At 44.1% G+C, this 18,268-nt stretch overlaps 1 protein-coding gene across 6 annotated transcripts; it reads right to left on the reverse strand.

Annotated features, from left to right (window-relative positions):
• Positions 1–16: 16 nt before the first annotated feature.
• Positions 17–18,012, reverse strand: LOC311109458 (putative ATP-dependent RNA helicase Pl10). 6 transcript variants are annotated; one of them, XM_084152367.1, is made up of 18 exons: positions 17,730–18,012; positions 12,978–13,029; positions 12,221–12,271; positions 11,610–11,654; positions 10,216–10,540; positions 9,971–10,078; positions 9,702–9,801; positions 9,285–9,420; positions 8,769–8,965; positions 8,163–8,323; positions 6,742–6,886; positions 6,335–6,479; positions 5,283–5,333; positions 4,224–4,405; positions 3,877–3,994; positions 3,604–3,757; positions 3,313–3,446; positions 17–3,133 (listed from the first exon to the last, which is right to left on the reverse strand). In XM_084152367.1, exons 1-18 carry the CDS (start codon positions 17,772–17,774, stop codon positions 3,048–3,050), a joined length of 2,235 nt encoding a protein of 744 aa, XP_084008493.1. In that variant the 5' UTR covers positions 17,775–18,012; the 3' UTR covers positions 17–3,047. The 6 variants fall into 6 exon arrangements, with proteins under 6 accessions (XP_084008493.1, XP_084008492.1, XP_084008494.1 ...); XM_084152366.1 differs by having other exon boundaries at positions 11,610–11,657; XM_084152368.1 differs by lacking the exon at positions 11,610–11,654.
• Between the last annotated feature and the right edge of the window lie 256 nt (positions 18,013–18,268).

Consider the following 18,268-nt stretch of genomic DNA (forward strand, 5'->3'; position numbering starts at 1 on the left):
AATACAAAACAGTTGGTTAAGTATTTGCAAGTCAAAACTTTTAATTTTGGTAAAATCATACAATAAATGCACAGAAGTCTTTTCTCGTGCAGTGCACAGCCTCTAAACTAGTACATAAAGCAAATACAAACTAATGGGCGACTCCGTGGCGTTCAGGGGAGTGTCTGGCCATCCGAAAGCACTTCAATCTCTCCTCTCTACAGCTTCAGATTTCCATTCATACGTTTCATCCAAACCTTTACTTTTCAGACTCATCAGTCAGCTACTGTTACTGTAAGACTCATTGATCCGGCTAAGACTCACCACACACTCCACAGAACACACACACACTGAGGCCCAAATATGCAAATACGACAACAGAGCAGAACCACATGTTTTTTTTCCTTAAGATTGCCATGTGCCAGACATTCGCTGGGAGAGGAAAAAAATACCTCAAAAACAAGGGAAAACAAATTGAATTGGAGAGAATCCGGACACTTTTTGCACTGGTACAATATTTTTTTTAGAAAATGGATTTTATCACTTTTATCCAAACCTTGGCATTGGTTTGTTTAGAATTTTGTTCGCCAATTAAACGTTAAGGTTGATTAGACGGTGTGACCATTAGGCCAGCATTAGAAGTAACAGGTGTGGATTGATTGAGTCCAATATGACTTTGACATTAAAAAGCTCACACTACCCCGAAAAATATAAATTTCCACGCATACCGGTGACATTCAACATTCAAGTGCCAGTGTTTTTGTACTGTCTTTTGGTCAAGTTTCTTAAACTATCACTTTTTAGGCTTATAAAAATAAATATTTCTCAAAAATGCTTAATAAATTACACAAACTAGCAGCAAAAGTAGAATCTAGTAATCTGTGTGCAAATAGCTCAATTCTCAGACTGCTACTGAACTAACCCCTGGTCCCAAATAAATCCTGGTTTAAATAGTGATAACCTTTCCCCTTTCGTAAACAAGCTGCGTTTTTCACAATCTCCTCACACACAAAATTCGGAAGCTTTAAGGACACACACACTCAAGACATTTATATAAAACTCTAGATGTGCAATAAAATGTTTTTTTTGGAAAACTTGATGGCCATTAAATAACATCACAAAGGGGCCTAGACCTAACTTAAGTAGCACCATTCAATCTTAAGTTTACACAATACTGTCAGTGCATCTGCTTCATAACCACCACGTCATTGTTATTTATTCAAAATGTCAAGGCACGACAGACACACTTTGAGAATATATATTTATCTATTGCACTTAAATGCCATTTTCTTGCCAAAGTTGGGCCTCCCTCCTATATAAGAAGGAAGCCTGGATGCCAGTTATAGTAGTAAACTGGCCAGTAGTTTTACATCAAGGCGGCTCAACCCTACCCCACAAAGGGAAGAATAGCTGCATTGGTTCTGTGTCAGTAATGAAGGCTAGATAAAGCACCCAGTCTTTGGCCGGGTCACGTGGGCTAGATTCACCAGCCAGCATACACAGGAAAACCTCATTGCCTCTTAAAATGGTGCACTGGTAAATAAACTGCACTTCCCATCACCCTTTGCTACATGTGCAGTTCAGTTTGCTCGCCTGTACATCGCTGACCCCTGAACCTTAACTTCTGACCTTTGACCTTCCTACACTCTCCGAGGAGGAAGAGCTTGTGTCTTTAAACAGTTAACCCGAGAATGTCCTTCGGATTCGAACGCAGCTTGAAAAAGAGAACTAAATTAAGGTGTAAGAGAACAACGTTTTGTAATGAAATAAAAGCCTGCTGCAGAATTTCCTTTTGCATTTTTTAAAACTCCTTGACCAAAAAACAACAACACTTGCATGCGTATTTCATCCCGGGATGACCTTGACAAAAAGCAAAGCCACCCAGGTTACTGTGTGGTCCTATGGCAACCATTCGAACTTCACTTTCAATATGGCAAGCGCTGTTTAAGAATTGTTGACAATTTTAAGAAACATTCTCTCAGAAGGATGGATATTTGTCAATTGCCATCCTTCAAAATGTTTAAGTAAAAAAGCTCAATCAAAAACAAAATTCACCCACCAGGCAGCTAGAAGAAGTTGCTTCACTAGGTGCCACAATGCCAAGTCAATTTGTAAGTAGGGAACTGAAGTTTGAGCATCGAGTTGCTCAAATAGCTTGTATGTATGGACATACCATTTACATTTAAATATTCAATTTTAAAATCGTAGAACTGGAATGGCTCGTTTAGTGAAGACTACCATATTCCTCTCCAGGATAGAGTGAGCGAAAAATATTTTGAACTCTTTTTTTCCTTGAAGTGCACTTTTGTCACACAAGGGTTTGAAAACCTATAGTGGAATTCTCCTAGGATGGCTGCAACATGCGGTCGGAGCTAGTTTGAGCCATCAGATTACCCTGTGACAAATTTGAAGCTCAAATGGACAAATGACTCACTCAAAAGTCATGTCATCTCAGTGTTTGCCAAGGTTTGATATTTAGTTCAAGCTTATTTTGTTTTCCTTCCGAATAAAACAACAAAAACACATTTAAACCCCAAAATAAACAAAAATATATAATTTAGTTCTTGTTGGCCAGGTTTTAGCCAGTTATGACGCTTAAAATAAAATACAGATAAAACAAATCTAATTGTTAAAGGCACAGTACATTCACAGACAAATGATCCTCAGATTTTTTTGTTACAAAGAAAGAAAAAGCAGTTGTAGTGAAGAGAAAAAAAAAAAACTGCAAGTCCCAAGATCCTAAATACGCTATTGTCACTACAGGCGACCACACGATGATTCCGGAGCCTGGCGTTGCCATGTTTCTTTAGGAATCTCTCAGTGGCTCCAGCTGTCCTATTGGTCAGCTGTCCTCTCGGTCCCCTGTCTCTCAGCTCCATTTTTTGGAAAAGCGGTCAGAGAATCACAGCTGGTAATGTACTGCAGTCTGTTTGGAAGCTACACGGGGGTTTATATAGTCTGGCTTAGGTTACACATGTGGTTTCCTTATCAGTGAGTTTGGCGTGGCGCGGCCCACTGCGATGGTGGAGGGAGGGTGGAGGTAGAGGGGGATAGGGTTGGAGGGATGTTTAGTTGCCCCACCAGTCCACTCCCCCCTGATGAGAGTAGTTTCCTCCATAGCCATCACTGCTGTAAAAGTTGCCTCCAAAGCCACCTGTGATGGGGGGGGGGGGGGGGGATCAGGACAGTGTTAGAAAGAGAACAAGGACAGTGTTGCAGCATGGTTGGAATTAAACACCAACTCTTCGACTTGTGTCCTAAGAACTGTGGGATAGACCAACAGTAATATTTATGCCCAAATGTTGCTCCATTGTGAGGTTAACGGACTCTTACCACCGCCGCCGCCGAATCCACGGTTTCCTCCGTGTCCACCGGGCTGGCGTCCACCGCGACCCCCGAACCCTCCAGTGCTGCCGCCGCCACTGGTTTGACGGTAGTCCCTGGCTCCGAAGCCACCAGAGCTGAACCTAAACACAGAGAGGGTGAGTCAGTCAGTGATTAAGAGAGTGAAAGAGAATGTAACCAATAATGTCTTTAACCCCTAATACTTCTGCTCATTTATGTAGGAGTGTGTGTGTGTAAGCGTGTGTGTGTAAGCATGTGTGCGTGGGTAAGCATGTGTACCTCTTGGAGCGTCCGCGGGTGTTGCTCTTGTGCTGGTGTTCATAGGCCAGGCTCTCCAGCCAGGAGGGTACTTCCTGTTTGGCCTCCACCAGGATGTCCAGAAGGTCCTTGGTGATGTTGCCGTTCTTATCGTTGAAGAACGATGTGGCCAGACCTGGGAGAGGACAGGGTTCACCATGTTACAGTCAAGTAGTTATCTAAATAAAAAAAACATTGTGTTACGTTTTGCTGAGTGGTGAGTTCAGAGTTCTTGAACTTTGTAGAGGCGCTTACCCAGGTTGCCCACGCGTCCAGTACGGCCTATACGGTGGACGTACTCCTCTATATCGCTGGGCAGGTCAAAGTTGATGACGTGCTTCACGTTGGAGATGTCCAGGCCACGGGCAGCCACCTGGTAAAAGAGACAGTAGAATACAACTATATTTATCTTGTTTGAACAGAAGTTTGTTAGCTCCCTTTATAAAACGACCCCAACATGCAACCATATTGCAAAACAAGCGCCAGGCCTTGAACAGTAGGAGGCCAAAGAGCTACTGTGATTGGCTTTATAGTTTAATCACTATGTTTTACGCATCACAGAGCTGTAGAATTTAAACCAAAATGTCCGCTTGCTGACTCACCGCCGTGGCGACCAGGATGGGGCAGCGTCCCGAGCGGAACTGGTGCAGAGCCTCCTCTCGGTCCCTCTGGGAGCGGTCGCCGTGGATACTGGTGCAGGCGTAACCCTCGCGGTACAGGAAGTCCTCCAGGGCGTCCGCTCCCTTCTTGGTTTCCACAAACACCAGTGTCAGAGAGTTTTTACCTGGGGAAGAGAAGGAAGACAGGTGAGTCACTGCTTAACCTGGGCCCGCGTTCAATAGGGCACAACAATGTGGAATGTTCAGATTCTGTATAACAGACATGGCCTCCGTTTCTGACATGGAGTGTTAGCATCAGGTCTATTCGTGGCATTCCTATCTGCAACGTTCAGCGCTTGCTCAGTACCCTCCTAAACGAGCCCCAGGGAAGACATTACAAGTATGGAAACAACATCTACCCACTACCCCGTGTGGCTGTGGATCTGAGAGAGGAGGAGGGGGAGGCAGGGGATGAATCACCAGGGGTGTTTAGTGAGGAGAAACATCCATAGTGTTGCCAAGAGATGGAGGCTCTGGTATAGAAAAGCTGCTTATCTTAAGCTTTGTCGGGCTACTCGATAGTGAGTCATGATGCATGATGACCAGAGGGCTTCTTCAAAAGGTTTAAAATGTTACAGCATATTCAGATAGAGATATGTTAGAACATCCATGATTCTCCATCTGGTAGAATAGTGAATCATGTTATTGGTTTTCTACCTGCAGTGTACGTTTTGCAAGCTGCCATGGCCATCACAACAAAAGCATAAGCGTAGGAAATGGCATAGGGTTGCAGTAGCAAGCAGGATGTGGGCTAAACAAATCAACAGTCACCGATTCCCAATTCAAACCCCCACACAAAGGAGACAATACCCTTCAAAACAACAGTGAATGACCTCCCAATGACAACCACACTAGATGGCTGATCAGCACCAACGGGACCTTCTCGTCTGGACACAAATGGATGACTAATATGGGTAACCAATACAGGCCAAGCAATAACTGAAATATGAAATGAGATACAAGCTTCTACATCCACTTTAGTAATAATAAATTCCTACTTACCAGGTTTCTCTATGTTTTCACCTGCATTGTCCTGAACTTCGCTCGGAATGACTTTGGATAAAACCAAACCCGATGATAAACTCATTGCAGTTTCAACAGTTCATAAGTGACATTAAAAAGGGGGGAGGCTAGCCAACAGAGTTCAGCAAACTCAATGGCCGCCATTAATGGTACCAACAAGTTCCAATACGACCCCATTATTAGAATGTTATTGTTGTGGAACATTTGGTGCCAACATGGAGGACGGTTTCCTGAACTCTGTGTGTACATGGCTCTGCATAGGAGTAACTGGGGTTTGGGGATACTAGGTAGGGTCAGTTTATGATAGCCAACATACCTAAGCTAAGAATAGAGTACAAGTCTTCACCTCACATCTAACCCTATGACACTACCAACACTGGGTCGCGTTCAACAGACACAAAAACTGCCCACTGAACACGACCCAGGCTTATGACCATCTGAAAGAACAGCATACCTAACGCAATCAATACTAGACCATCACAGCTGAATGGTTACCCATTCTCTAAGATCTATAGCTTACATCTAACCAGATTTAAAAACCAGGAACTATCCTAGTGTTAGGAGCAGGTGGAATCTGCTGGGAAGTTGTCCTATTAAAGACTTGTCTGCATATTCAATCAATGAAACAAATTACTAGCTTCAGGATTTAGTTTGATTTCAATCAAGACAGCTGATTTGGGGAAATCCTGCCGTTGCAGATTCCACCTAGCCCAACACATTCACAAACACACAGGGTTTCTCAACTCCAGTCCTCAAACACCCACTGTCCATGCAGGTTTTCATTTCAAACAAATTTCAACCAATCAAAGCGTCCTTCAGATAACTGAATGCCCTTACCAAGCACATCATATCAATGTATATAAAATTGTTGCTCAATTGGAGTAAAATCCAGAACACAGTCAGAGAGTCCCCAGGATGAGCTTTGAGAAACCCTGCACTACCAGTAAAAGTTATAGTAAGTAACCCACACTAACACAGACGGGGACAGGAGAGGGGGTTGAGTCAGTGGCAGGTATAGTCGAGGTAGTTACCTGTAGCGTTGAGCAGGTCCAGGAGGAAGGACCTCTTGTCACCGTCCTCCACCCACACCACCTTCTGGGTGATGTTCTCGGAGGTGGAGCCCACGCGTCCCACCGCCAGGAAGATGTACTCCTCCAGGAAGTCACGCGCCAGGATCTGACAGAGGGGTTAGTGTTTAGTTGTAGAGCATTTGGAGCCAACATGGAGGATAGTTTATTGAATTAGTGTGTGGAGAGGTGGGTTAATACAGGACCATAGAGAGACAGGACAAATAACACCTTCCTTCTTTCCTCATTTAGCACAATACTTTTGACAAATACATAAGCATTTGTGGGGACTGGCGAGTAACAATTATTGTCCATGTACCATGATCTCCTTGGGAAAAGTGGAGTTTAACACGATGTGTGTGTATATATACCTGGATCTCCTTGGGAAAGGTAGCGCTGAACATCATGGTCTGGCGAACACCTTTAGGGGGCATGGTGTCCTGCTCCACAATGCGTCTGATCTGGGGCTCAAAACCCATGTCCAACATCCGGTCAGCCTCATCCAGCACCAGGTAGCTAACAGACAGACAGGTATTGGCTGTAGACATGTTTTCCCATCATAGTCAGACTCTGGGTGTGTAGGATTGCTTTCCTGCCCAGTAGGCCAACTAATCAATCGTTTGATAAGCTGCATCAGGAGAGTTAGTGCTGGGGTAAGCAATACGGTCTCAGCTCTTGCTTGCGCTCTGATAGACTAGGTGGAATGAATCATATTGCCCACATGTACGCAATTCATCTAGAGCTCTATTTGCACGGGACTAGGATTACTAGAGAACGTTATGTAATTATTACCCCAGAATGTCTTATTCCAGAGGACGATTCACATTTATTTTCCCAAACGGCCCCCTGTAATTCGTAATTTTTTCTCTCAATAAATTGACAGTTATGACGGAAGCCTGGAGGGTTTTTTCTAGGCGTGAAGATATTTCAACATGTCCAGGTGAAAACAGGCTACACTGACAACTACAGCTTGGCTCCCAAGTTCCTAAACCATACCAAACCACCTTTGGATTGAGGAAGTGCCATCATAATCTTTAGGATATTTTAGCGATCCGCAGTAGATGATGTCCTAAATGCCCCCCAGCCTGCAGATGGGAGCTAAACAGCACACTTGAGATGCATTTTTAGGCTATGGATGAGAAAGTGAACTTGTCACTTCCAAAAGTTTAGCTCAGTTGTAATGCTGCTTTGCGATCTATTAACAGCAAGGGTTGCATTAAATATGCAACAACAACATTTTCAGACGCATTTCTCGATATTCAATTCATTGGCACAAAACCTATGAACAAAAGCATTCACTGTGAAAGTTGATACAGGCCCTTCATATATATATGCTACGTGCAACACTTTATGTTAAACAATTTAACTAATCAGTTATTGTTTTCTTGCTCAAACCACAAGCAACACCTGTCAAACTCCAGACATTTCTCTCACAAGACAGGGATGTCAATTGACACAGGACTAGTATTATCAGAGGACCTTGGAGTTGGTCCAAAGTTTTTCCGGCTGGATTTATTACTCTCCTGCTATGTAAAAACGGCCGACATGGAAGATTCGGACGGGACTTAAATTACGGATGTGGCAATTTGTGCTTGTGCACATAATTACATAACCCTATCTCCCCTAGTAAAACGAATCCAATGCGAATAGGGCTTAGGTTATTAATCTAGGTAATTCCTTTACGTAAAATGTCTAGTGACTTTTCAAAACCAATGAAGTCAAGAACCAAATGTTATGTCTGGGACAGCTCAGTTTGTCACCAATACAGACTGATTGTTGTAAGTCTACTCACTTGCAGTAGTCGAGGCCAATCTTGCCTCTCTCCATCATGTCCACCAGGCGTCCAGGTGTAGCCACCAGCAGGTGACAGCCTCGCTCTAGGTCTCTGATCTGCTGGCCGATGTCAGCCCCTCCGTACACCACACAGGGACGCACACGGGACCGGTACGCAAACTACAGCAGGAGAGCAGGGTGGAAGAGAGGAGATGAAGGAAAGATGAAGTAAAGGAGAGGTAGAGAGAGCAGGGAAGATGGAGGGGAAATGGGGAATTGATATAGGGGCAGTAAAAAGAAAGAAGGGAGAGGGTGAATATGGGGTACAAAGAGAGAGAAGGCAGGGAAAGGGTAGAGAAAGGAGAACACAAACAATGATTGTGTGTTACACTGCAGTTCCCTGATCCCAACCTTGGCTGGTTGGCCGTCAACACAAAAACACAGAGACAAAGAGACAGAGGCCCCCTGGCAGACGGCTACCGACCTAGCTGCTATTGATGCTGATGGGATGTATGTCCTCTCTGTGTGTGGTTACACTGTGTGGGTGGGTCAGCATGCATGTGTATTGCTGAATATCCTCTTGTGTGAGGTGGATGTCCCAGGTGAGAGGGGTGCAGTTGGTTACCTTTCTGGCCTCTTCGTAGATCTGCAGGGCCAGTTCTCTGGTGGGGGCCAGGACCAGAGCGAGGGGGTACTGCTTACGGCGACCATACTTTCCATTGTCCTGTCCTCCAGACTTCTGGGCAACCACAGCTTCTCCTGGCCCTTCAGTGTAGATCTGACTCAGTACAGGCAACAGGAATGCTGCAGTCTTACCAGAACCTGAGAGACCACAGTTTATATTAGTCATATACCTATACTTAAAATAAACTATAGTACAATACATTTGTTGTACATCATATTTACATATAGCTCTCCAGACCAATCCAATTTAGAGTGGTTCTGGTTCTAGTTTGTTCTGGTTCTAGTTTGTTCTGGTTCTAGTTTGTTCTGGTTCTAGTTTGTTCTGGTTCTAGTTTGTTCTGGTTCTAGTTTGTTCTGGTTCTAGTTTGTTCTGGTTCTAGTTTGTTCTGGTTCTAGTTTGTTCTGGTTCTAGTTTATTCTGGTTCTAGTTTATTCTGGTTCTAGTTGTGGTTCTAACCTGTCTGGGCGCAGGCCATCAGGTCCCTCTTGTTCTTGATGATTGGAATGGCGTACTTCTGGACCGGAGTGGGCCGATTGTAGCGGGTCAGGGCAATGTTACTCATGATGATCTCTCCCATCTCTATGTCTTGGAACTGAAATACAAAAACAAACCACAGTCAATCAAATTAATGCCAAACAGTTTTCACTCAACTGTGTTTCAGCGTCCCTGCCGGTAGTGGGGGGGGGGGGCCAGTATAGTAGGAGACAGGTCACTGTGTGCAGGGGGAACAACACAGCACCACACAAGCTGCTCAGTAGATCCTTTGGGAAACGTTTCTGGTTTTGAATACTACTAACAAAATGCTGACTAATACAACATGAGGGCTTCTGGACTTGAGACAGGGTTAGTTGACTAGAATACATGGGGACTCACGCTGTCAATGTGATGGGGGCAGTTTTGGCCAGTGGCCTCAACGGGAATGTCGTCGTAATTGTCAAAGTTAATCCCTGTGTTGCCTCCAGCGAACAGCTCCCTGGGGAGAAGCAGAAACACGGAGTTCAGGAAAGCGACAAAGAAAGGTCTACTTGATCATTTTAACGAGAGGGGATATTGATAAAGGCCAGGGATAGTGATGTATCGTAAAATGACATTGGTAACTCCTCATTGTTGCAGAAAGGGGGTGGGGTTAGGTTACTACTCACTGTTCCAGGCGCTCATTGGCCTGAGTGGGTTTGGACCAGTCCTCGTCATCCCTGGACTCCTCCACCCAGCGTCCGTTTCCACTGCCGCCGAACCCTCCACGCTGGTAACTGTCAACCACAACATAACCATAGGGGTCAGGAAAGCTAGCTTGCTAACGAGTTGACTCATGGTACAGCACTGAACTCTGAGGATCCTGAGAGCTGTCTAGCATTGGCTAAGGGCTTGAATTCTCTAGTCATCTCACCTTCCTCGGGACGCACTCCCGCCGTTGTTGAAGAAAGCAGACTTCCCCCTGTCGGGACGTGCGCTGAAGCTGGTGTAGGCGTCTTTAGCCGTGTTCCAGCCGCCGCCATCTTTGTTGTCGTAGACGCCGAACACGCCAGCGTTCTGCATGGGCTGGACCGGGTTGTAGGACCCGCCCCTGCCGCCGCGGAAACCTCCGCCGCCCCTGCCTCTCTCCATGCGAGGCGGGCCGCTGTTGTACCTGTTGCCCCCATTCATGCGGTTGTCGTGGTAACCATTTTGCACAAAGCCGTTGTTGCGTCCGCCGTCCCAACCTCCAAGCGCATCTTGGGTAAAAACAGAAAAGAAAAAGGGGGGAGACATGTTGGGTGACTTTCATAGTACAAATGGGTTTATTCCGCATACGCAGTCAATACAATACTTTGTTTATTGGTCCATTTCACAGATATTCCTTAGTTTTTGCTGTCACAGTACCCAACCTGACCGACAACACAGGCTGGGAGCAACACAGGGGCAGCGGCAGAGCAGCACATAGAGGTAAAGTGCCTTGCTCAAGGGCACAACGGCGATTGGCAGTAATGGACCCTGTAGGAAAAGAGATTTGGACCAAGTAGGCCTAGTTCCATTTCAGCCACTAGCTACTTCCCCTTAGCCTTTCTATGTTCACAGATTAGAAAGACCTGGATGGCTATAAGAAACGTGTTGAGGTCCTTTATAGCTAGTAGGGGTTAGGGGCAAAATGGAACCACGCCCTTCTTGGTTCCTTTGACTTTCACATCCCAGACACCCACCAATTGTTACCGCATGGATGCCTCTGAAAAGGGAAATATGTGTGTGTCAGTTACAACACAAAGTGTACTGTTACAACATAGCTACCAATATCCCAGAACTTAAATTTAAAGGACCTGGCTCATTTTCTCAGTAAACGATGATGAGCAATACATACAATAAACGTACAGTCTTCACAAGTCAATCATTTGGCTCATTAACTAGGGTCCCGATTAAGGAACATTCTTTATGCAAGCAGCATTAATTTCCTAATACCTACCACTTTAAATTCCACACACAAATAAATAGAAACCTTGCAATTAAGCAGTGTGTTGGAATGACATAGCTAATGGAGGCTGTTTTTGTTTGAACAAAATGTAAGCATGTGAGCGGATGCCAACACCCTTAATGCAGGAAAAAGCCAGTTTCACCCATGGGAATTTGGTTTTAAATATGTAATTTGAGAGCCTCCAGTCCCCTTGTCGAAAAGCAGCGTGGCCTTGTTTTCTAATGGAATTGAGTGAGACCAATTAATTAAAACATGCAGAATAAAATAAAGATAACATTTAAAATAAAATAAACGCCAGAGCTTCCCTCAGCCAAAGAGCGGTCTGAAAAGGGACTTACAGCTTCTTGGTGCCATTGACAAAGCACTCGGTCTAGAGAAAGCATCTGCTGTAAGAAAAAGAAAAAACCAACACAATGTCATGGGGGGGAGGGGGGTAATGAAAAAACAGGCTTCCTGATGAAAACATGCTGCTGATGTACTGCGAATGGTTGCCAGTAAGAGCATGAAAATGGTTTGTCAAAGCAGTTCCCAGATGCTGTCACAAAATGGACTCTAGGACATTGGACAAGCACGGTTTTGTCTTTCTTCCTGTAGTGTGATTTGGGATGAGATAAAAACAAGCGGCTGGCTATATAAGATGGGGATTTTAACGCAACTGTTTGTTTCAAACTGGTGGAGAAAATCAACACATCCTGGTCACACTCTCCCTGACCTTGTCCCAGCCCGGCGTGAATAAATTGTCAAGATAAAACTAAAGCTAATTGACTTCTTTTTAGATCAGGGAATTTTACAGCATTGTTGCTAGCTTAATCAATTTAGTGAAACGTTTATTATGGGTCACTACAATGCATTACGGCATTATTGACCACTAGGGGGCCAGGGCATTTTAATGGTGTCCAACTGGCATACCTCATAGAGGTGGTAGTGTTAATGGGGGGACGACACTTACCATTTTTGGAAGCCTCTTGGTTCCGTAAATGAGGTGGAATGTAACAGGTCCCTAGAGAGACAGACTTGTGAACACAAGGGCAGTACTGTACACAAACTGACAAGCACTTCACAGGTCTAATGGGTTCCTAGTCTTATTCTAGGGATGTCTCAATCCCTTAAATTTAATAGGGATTAATTAGCCTATCTGGCCTGTTTGATAATTTTTTTTATTTTTTTACAATCTAGTACCCCAAATGAGGAACTGAAATCTTAAATGCCGTTTATGCTATTTCATAAATGATAAGAGCATGAATTGGCTCAAAATAAATAAGTGAAATTAAAATCCTTTGATGGCATCTTAGACCTAAATGAACACTGGAGATGCGAGGCAGTCCCAATAGTTTAAAGCTCCATACTCTAGTCTCTTTCCCACAAAGGCCAGTGATGTCAGGACTGGGATGTTTCGTGGGCCTGTGATTGGACGGTACCAATCTTTCCTTTTCTATCATTTATCTGCAGATTCCTGCAGAATACCAACTCAGCTCGACTTCAGACCACTTCTGAGATCTGAAAACAGTTTTTGACTTTGGGGGGGATGAACTAACTATCCATTAAAAAGGCCATCTGGTGGGGTTATTTTCAGTCCTTGAACCACCCAATGGCCCTGAAGGAAAGGAGAAGAGTGAGGCCTGCTTCAGACCAAGTGATCATAAAAGAAACTGATCACCATAACACAACCTAGATGTCCTTTGGCTCAGAGAGTAGAGATTACTTACTGCCAGTGCCCCCGCCCTGCCCGTCAGCATTGTTCAAGCCTAGGACAGCAAGCTGAAATAGAAAATGAAACACAGTTAAGTACTACGGTAAACACTGTTACGGATAAATGTAATTCTAAACATGCATATGGGACAGTAAGCTGCAAGACAAAGGGTGACACTTTATTTGGATATTCCATCTATAGATGCTCTACAGTAACATTTCAACTAACCATCTACTAACCCAACACTTATCCTCACCCTAAACATTTACATTTAAGTCATTTAGCAAACGCTCTTATCCAGAGCGACTTACAAATTGGTGCATTCAACTTAGGATAGCCAGTGGGACAACCACCTTTTTTTTTTAATGGGGGGGGGGGGGGGAGTAGGGGGGGTAGAAGGATTACTGTTATACTATTCCAGGTATTCCTTAAAGAGGTAGGGTTTCAAGTGTCTCCGGAAGGTGGTCAGTGACTCCGCTGTCCTGGCGTCGTAGGGGAGCTTGTTCCACCATTGGGGTGCCAGAGCAGCGAATAGCTTTGACTGGGCTGAGCGGGAACTGTGCTTCCGTAAGAGGTAGGGGGCTAGCAGGCCAGAGGTGGATGAACGTAGTGCCCTCGTTTGGGTGTAGGGTCTGAACAGAGCCTGAAGGTAAGGAGGTGCCGTTCCCCTCACAGCTCCGTAGGCAAGCACCATGGTCTTGTAGTAGATGCAAGCTTCAACTGGAAGCCAGTGGAGTGTGCAGAGGAGCAGGGTGACATGAGAGAACTTGGGAAGGTTGAACACCAGACGGGCTGCAGCGTTCTGGATAAGTTGTAGGGGTTAAATGGCACAGGCAGGGAGCCCAGCCAACAGCGAGTTGCAGTAATCCAGACGGGAGATGACAAGTGCCCGGATTAGGACCTGTGCCGCTTTCTGTGTAAAGGTAGGGTCGTACTCTGCGAATGTTGTAGAGCATGAACCTGCAGGATCGGTTCACCGCTTTGATGTTGACGGAGAACGACAGGGTGTTGTCCAGGGTCACGCCAAGGTTCCTTGCACTCTGGGAGGAGGACAAACCTTACCCTAACCTTAGCATGCAGTTGCTTATCAACAGATAGTGACCATCTGTAGAGATGCACTATCCAAATAAAGTGTGACCCAAAACTGTTGATCTCCAGAAAGCAGAAAGACATGCATATCCCTTATACTAAAGTGCTTCCCCCATTACACATATGTGAAGCAACGAACTCCCCTGTCTAGTTTTGTTGCCCCCCACCACCTCAATCCAATTACAGTAGTAGTTTCAACTGTACATTTTGCAGAGCAGTCAACTGTGGGTGTACCTTTGCAAGCAACCAGAGATACTTTCTCACAAGGTAGACGCCCAAAACTGCCAATAGGCTACAGGAATGCAGACCCAAAACGAGGGTGTTAGGTGACGGGACAAATAATGGACGCTATGTGAGAATATTTTTTAAAAATTAAACGCAGTAAACAAATCTGTTTTCACTAAGTGTCAATGTGGTCGTCAAAATACATAAATCGTTTTGAAAACAAACATTGGCAGTAGAATGGCCTTACTGAGGAGCTCAGTGACTTTCAACGTGGCACCGTCATAGGATGCCACCTTTCCAACAAGTAATTGTGTTAAATTTTTGCCCTGCAAGTCTTGCCCCGGTCAACTGTAAGTGCTGTTATTGTAAAGTGGAAATGTCTAGGAGCAACAACGGCTCAGCCGCGAAGTGGTAGCCCACACAACCTCACAGAATGAGACTGCTGAAGGGCGTAGCGCATACAAATTGTCTGTCCTCGGTTGCAACACTCACTACCGAGTTCCAAACTGCCTCAGGAAGCAACGTCAGTACAAGAACTGTTCTTTGCAAGCGTCATGAAATGGGTTTCCATGGCCGAGCAGCCGCACACAACGCAAAGCATCGGCTGGAGTGGTGTACAGCTTGACGCCTTTGGACTCTGGAGCAGTGGAAACGCGTTCTCTGGTTTGATGAATCGTGCTTCACCATCTGGCAGTAACGACGGACGAATCTGGGTTTGGCGGATACCAGGTGAACGCTACCTACCCGAATGCAGTGCCAACTGTAAAGTTTGGTGGAGGAGGAATAGTGGTCTGGAGCTGTTTTTCATGGTTCGGGCTAGGACCCTTAGTTCCAGTGAAGGGAAATCTTAACGCTACAGCATACAATGATATTGTAGACGATTCTGTGCTTCCAACTTCGTGGCAACAGTTTGGAGAAGGCCCTTTCCTGTTTCAGCATGACAATACCCCCGTGCACAAACAGAGGTCCATACAGAAATGGTTTGTCGAGGTCGGTGTGGAAAAACTTGACTGGCCTGCACAGAGCCCTGACCCAACCCCATCGAACACCTTTGGGATGAATTGGAACGCTGACTGCGAGCCAGGCCTAATCGGCCAACATCAGTGCCCGACCTCACTAATGCTTGTGGCTGAATGGAAGCAAGTCCCCGCAGCAATGATCCAACATCTAGTGGAAAGCCTTCCCAGAAGAGTGGAGGCTGTTATAGCAGCAAAGGGACTAACTCCATATTAATGCCCATGATTTTGGAATGATTAGTAGCTTTCTGTGTTACAGTTCAGACTTAGTGAGAAGTGTGCGTCTGTGTTAGGCTGTGTGTGTGTGTTAGGCTGTGTGTGATCTGGTGTGTGTGTGTTGTGTAAGTGTGTGGGGATGCTGAGAAGTATGTGTCTTAAGCCTTCTGCATGCGTCGGCAAGCCGAACGAGTGTGCTCGCATACTCCCTTAAAAGACCTTCGCTTGAAAAACTAGAAAAGCGCTACAATAGTACGTTTTGTCCATCTTGAGATGCCGTAGCCAGTATACAAAATAGATAACTCAAGAAATCTGTAATTCATGCTGATGTTTTTGCCGAAGATATCTTAGTCACGCAATATTACATCTAACTAAGATGTTTGGTGCATTATTTCTCAAGTGGAAAAAAAAAAAAACACTTCACTGAAGAATCCATACTGTTGACCAATCACAGACGAAGGGGCATGAACAGCCAAAAAAAAATAACTTGCACACCAAAATGAACAAAAACATCACAAAATGTTGTCATAATAAATGCAGGAACTGTTCCAAATGGTTTCGGATGGGAAGCATGCAAACGCCTTTAGGCTGGGTGTGTGTTGGTGGGGGGGCTGTGTGAGTGAGTGTATTAAGTATCTAAATTGCATGAAGTTGTATAAAATGTGTATGCTAATGTCATAAATTGTTTTCAAAATTTCCTAACTGTTTTTGTATAAAGCATGAAGATTGTTAATATGACCACCCTACTTTAAATCATTGGGCTTAAATTACGGTAATGATGTATTCTGTACTGTCTAGTTTGCATATGAAGTGCCTAATTTGCACAATTTAGCATTTTAAATTGATCGTGTTGTGCTTTTATTTGAATCACCTGTTCTACATTAGCCTTTAACATGTCCCAATCACCCTATCTTGAGATATTGGCCAATATGTGTTTAATTTAAGAATCCAGAAAGGTGATTTGGTGCCATTGACTCGGGATTAACATTGACCTGTCCGTGACCTTTTTAGAACACTTGAACATTTTATCTCAGCAATGGTAAATCCTATCATCATGAAATAAAGTATTCTGTGCTCCTGGGAAGCTTCTCTATAACATGGAATACAAAGTGTAACACCAGAACCACCGTTTAATTTCGTCATCTAACACTCTACCAAAACACTCAAATTACAGAATGTATGCACTCACTAACTGTAAATCGCTCTGGATAAGAGCGTCTGCTAAATGACTAAAATGTAAAATGATTCTTCTCTGCTCCAATTTATATAGTGCTACCGAAGTTCTTCACCTCGAATCGTTTGTTTTAACAGACAGGCAAACACAGGTTATCAAGGAGCGTGACCAACATGGCTCAAAGGGGTCTTATTTCCTGTGTCAAAATAAATTTGCCCCCACCAACCCGACATCCTTTCACACTGCCAAGCACATGTCCAATATGCAGCTGCTGACTATCAGAAAATGTCATGATAGTTAGCTAATTATGTTAGGTTTCATCTTCCATGGTTGACAATGTTTAACACAGACAATGTTTCATTTACAAATGCAGTTACAGCTAGACTCAGATATTTTAATAATGCTTCGATATCAAATTAATGGGTGTTTTCGTGGATACTGTCGGCTGGACTAACGTTACATAAAGGTGACAAAAACAACTGGATGACTTAACAATGACAGGTTCTTTAACATGTCAACAAAAAAATCTACAGTACAACACAAAACCAAACAATGCAGTCGTTGCTAGCCAGCAAATATGCAAAGCATGAACACGATTTGTTCATTCGGGATTAAAACAATGTGACAGTGACGCAGAGAAAATGTAGCCGGCTAGCTCTCATGTTAGCGTAGGTAGCTAACTAGAGGCCAAACTAGCAAGTAGGCTAACAATCATCAGCTCAAGTGAATAAATGTATGTTGAATGTCACCAACACTGAACATAGGTTTTAGATTGCATGTCTTAGAGATATAGTTAACTAGGAAAAACAAACTAATTGTGAGAAATACTGCATTGTTGAACGTGAAACACCGCCATCACCAACCATTATCCTCCACCGGCCTCCATTTTACCCAGAGATTAGACAACACACGCAGTTACAGCTAACGTAGCTAGCTAGCAAAGCTAACCAGCTAGCTTGGTGTCCACGACTGCATTTTCAGACTCGTTCTACTCACTTCTACGTATGTTATAGATATGAACACAAACAAAAAATACAAAAACACTCACCTGCTGTTCTAGACCGTGTATATTTTCGACGGCCACATGACTCATAACTAAAGAATATTGAGGAAAAATGTTGTCGTCGAGAAAGGGATCTCTTTGTTTGCCGGTTTGTGACTACCCCTTAGGTTTCGCTCGTCTTTTCTTCTTTTGTCAATTTCTGAATTAATCAACAGTACAGATACAGTTGATATATTATGTTAGTGTAAATTATTTCGGCTTATTTTCATGACACTATATTTCGGTGGTCTAAAGTAGACTGTAGCCTTTAAACCGACACCGCTTACTAACTGGTGGTGGTGCAATGGAAGCTGGAAACAGGAACCCAGAGTGAGATTTTATTGGTTGAGACAACCACAAAGAGCAGAGAGGAGGGCATTGCGCATATCGCGACATTTTATCACCCGTCCCAAAAAGTTTTTGAAAGTCTGGCTACATTTAGACATCATTTTCAATTGTGATGTTGTAAAAATCGACAACGTCATAGTGGAGTTGAAGATATTCAGTAGTGTATAACAGTCAATATCTCATACTTTGCACCAGAC

Source organism: Coregonus lavaretus (genome assembly GCF_964263955.1).
Source record: "Coregonus lavaretus genome assembly, chromosome: 35".
Lineage (NCBI taxonomy): Eukaryota > Metazoa > Chordata > Actinopteri > Salmoniformes > Salmonidae > Coregonus > Coregonus lavaretus.

What these genes read in the sequence shown, in the direction of transcription:
- LOC311109458 (XM_084152366.1), bottom strand. Translation starts at nt 17,774, where the DNA reads ATGAGTCATGTGGCCGTCGAAAATATACACGGTCTAGAACAGCAG. An exon ending in CCAAGAGGCTTCCAAAAATG is followed by an intron (nt 11,658 to 12,220) that starts GTAAGTGTCGTC and finishes TTTTTCTTACAG; the next exon opens with CAGATGCTTTCTCTAGACCG. An exon ending in CCTTTCCCAAGGAGATCCAG is followed by an intron (nt 6,480 to 6,741) that starts GTATATATACAC and finishes CCCCTCTGTCAG; the next exon opens with ATCCTGGCGCGTGACTTCCT.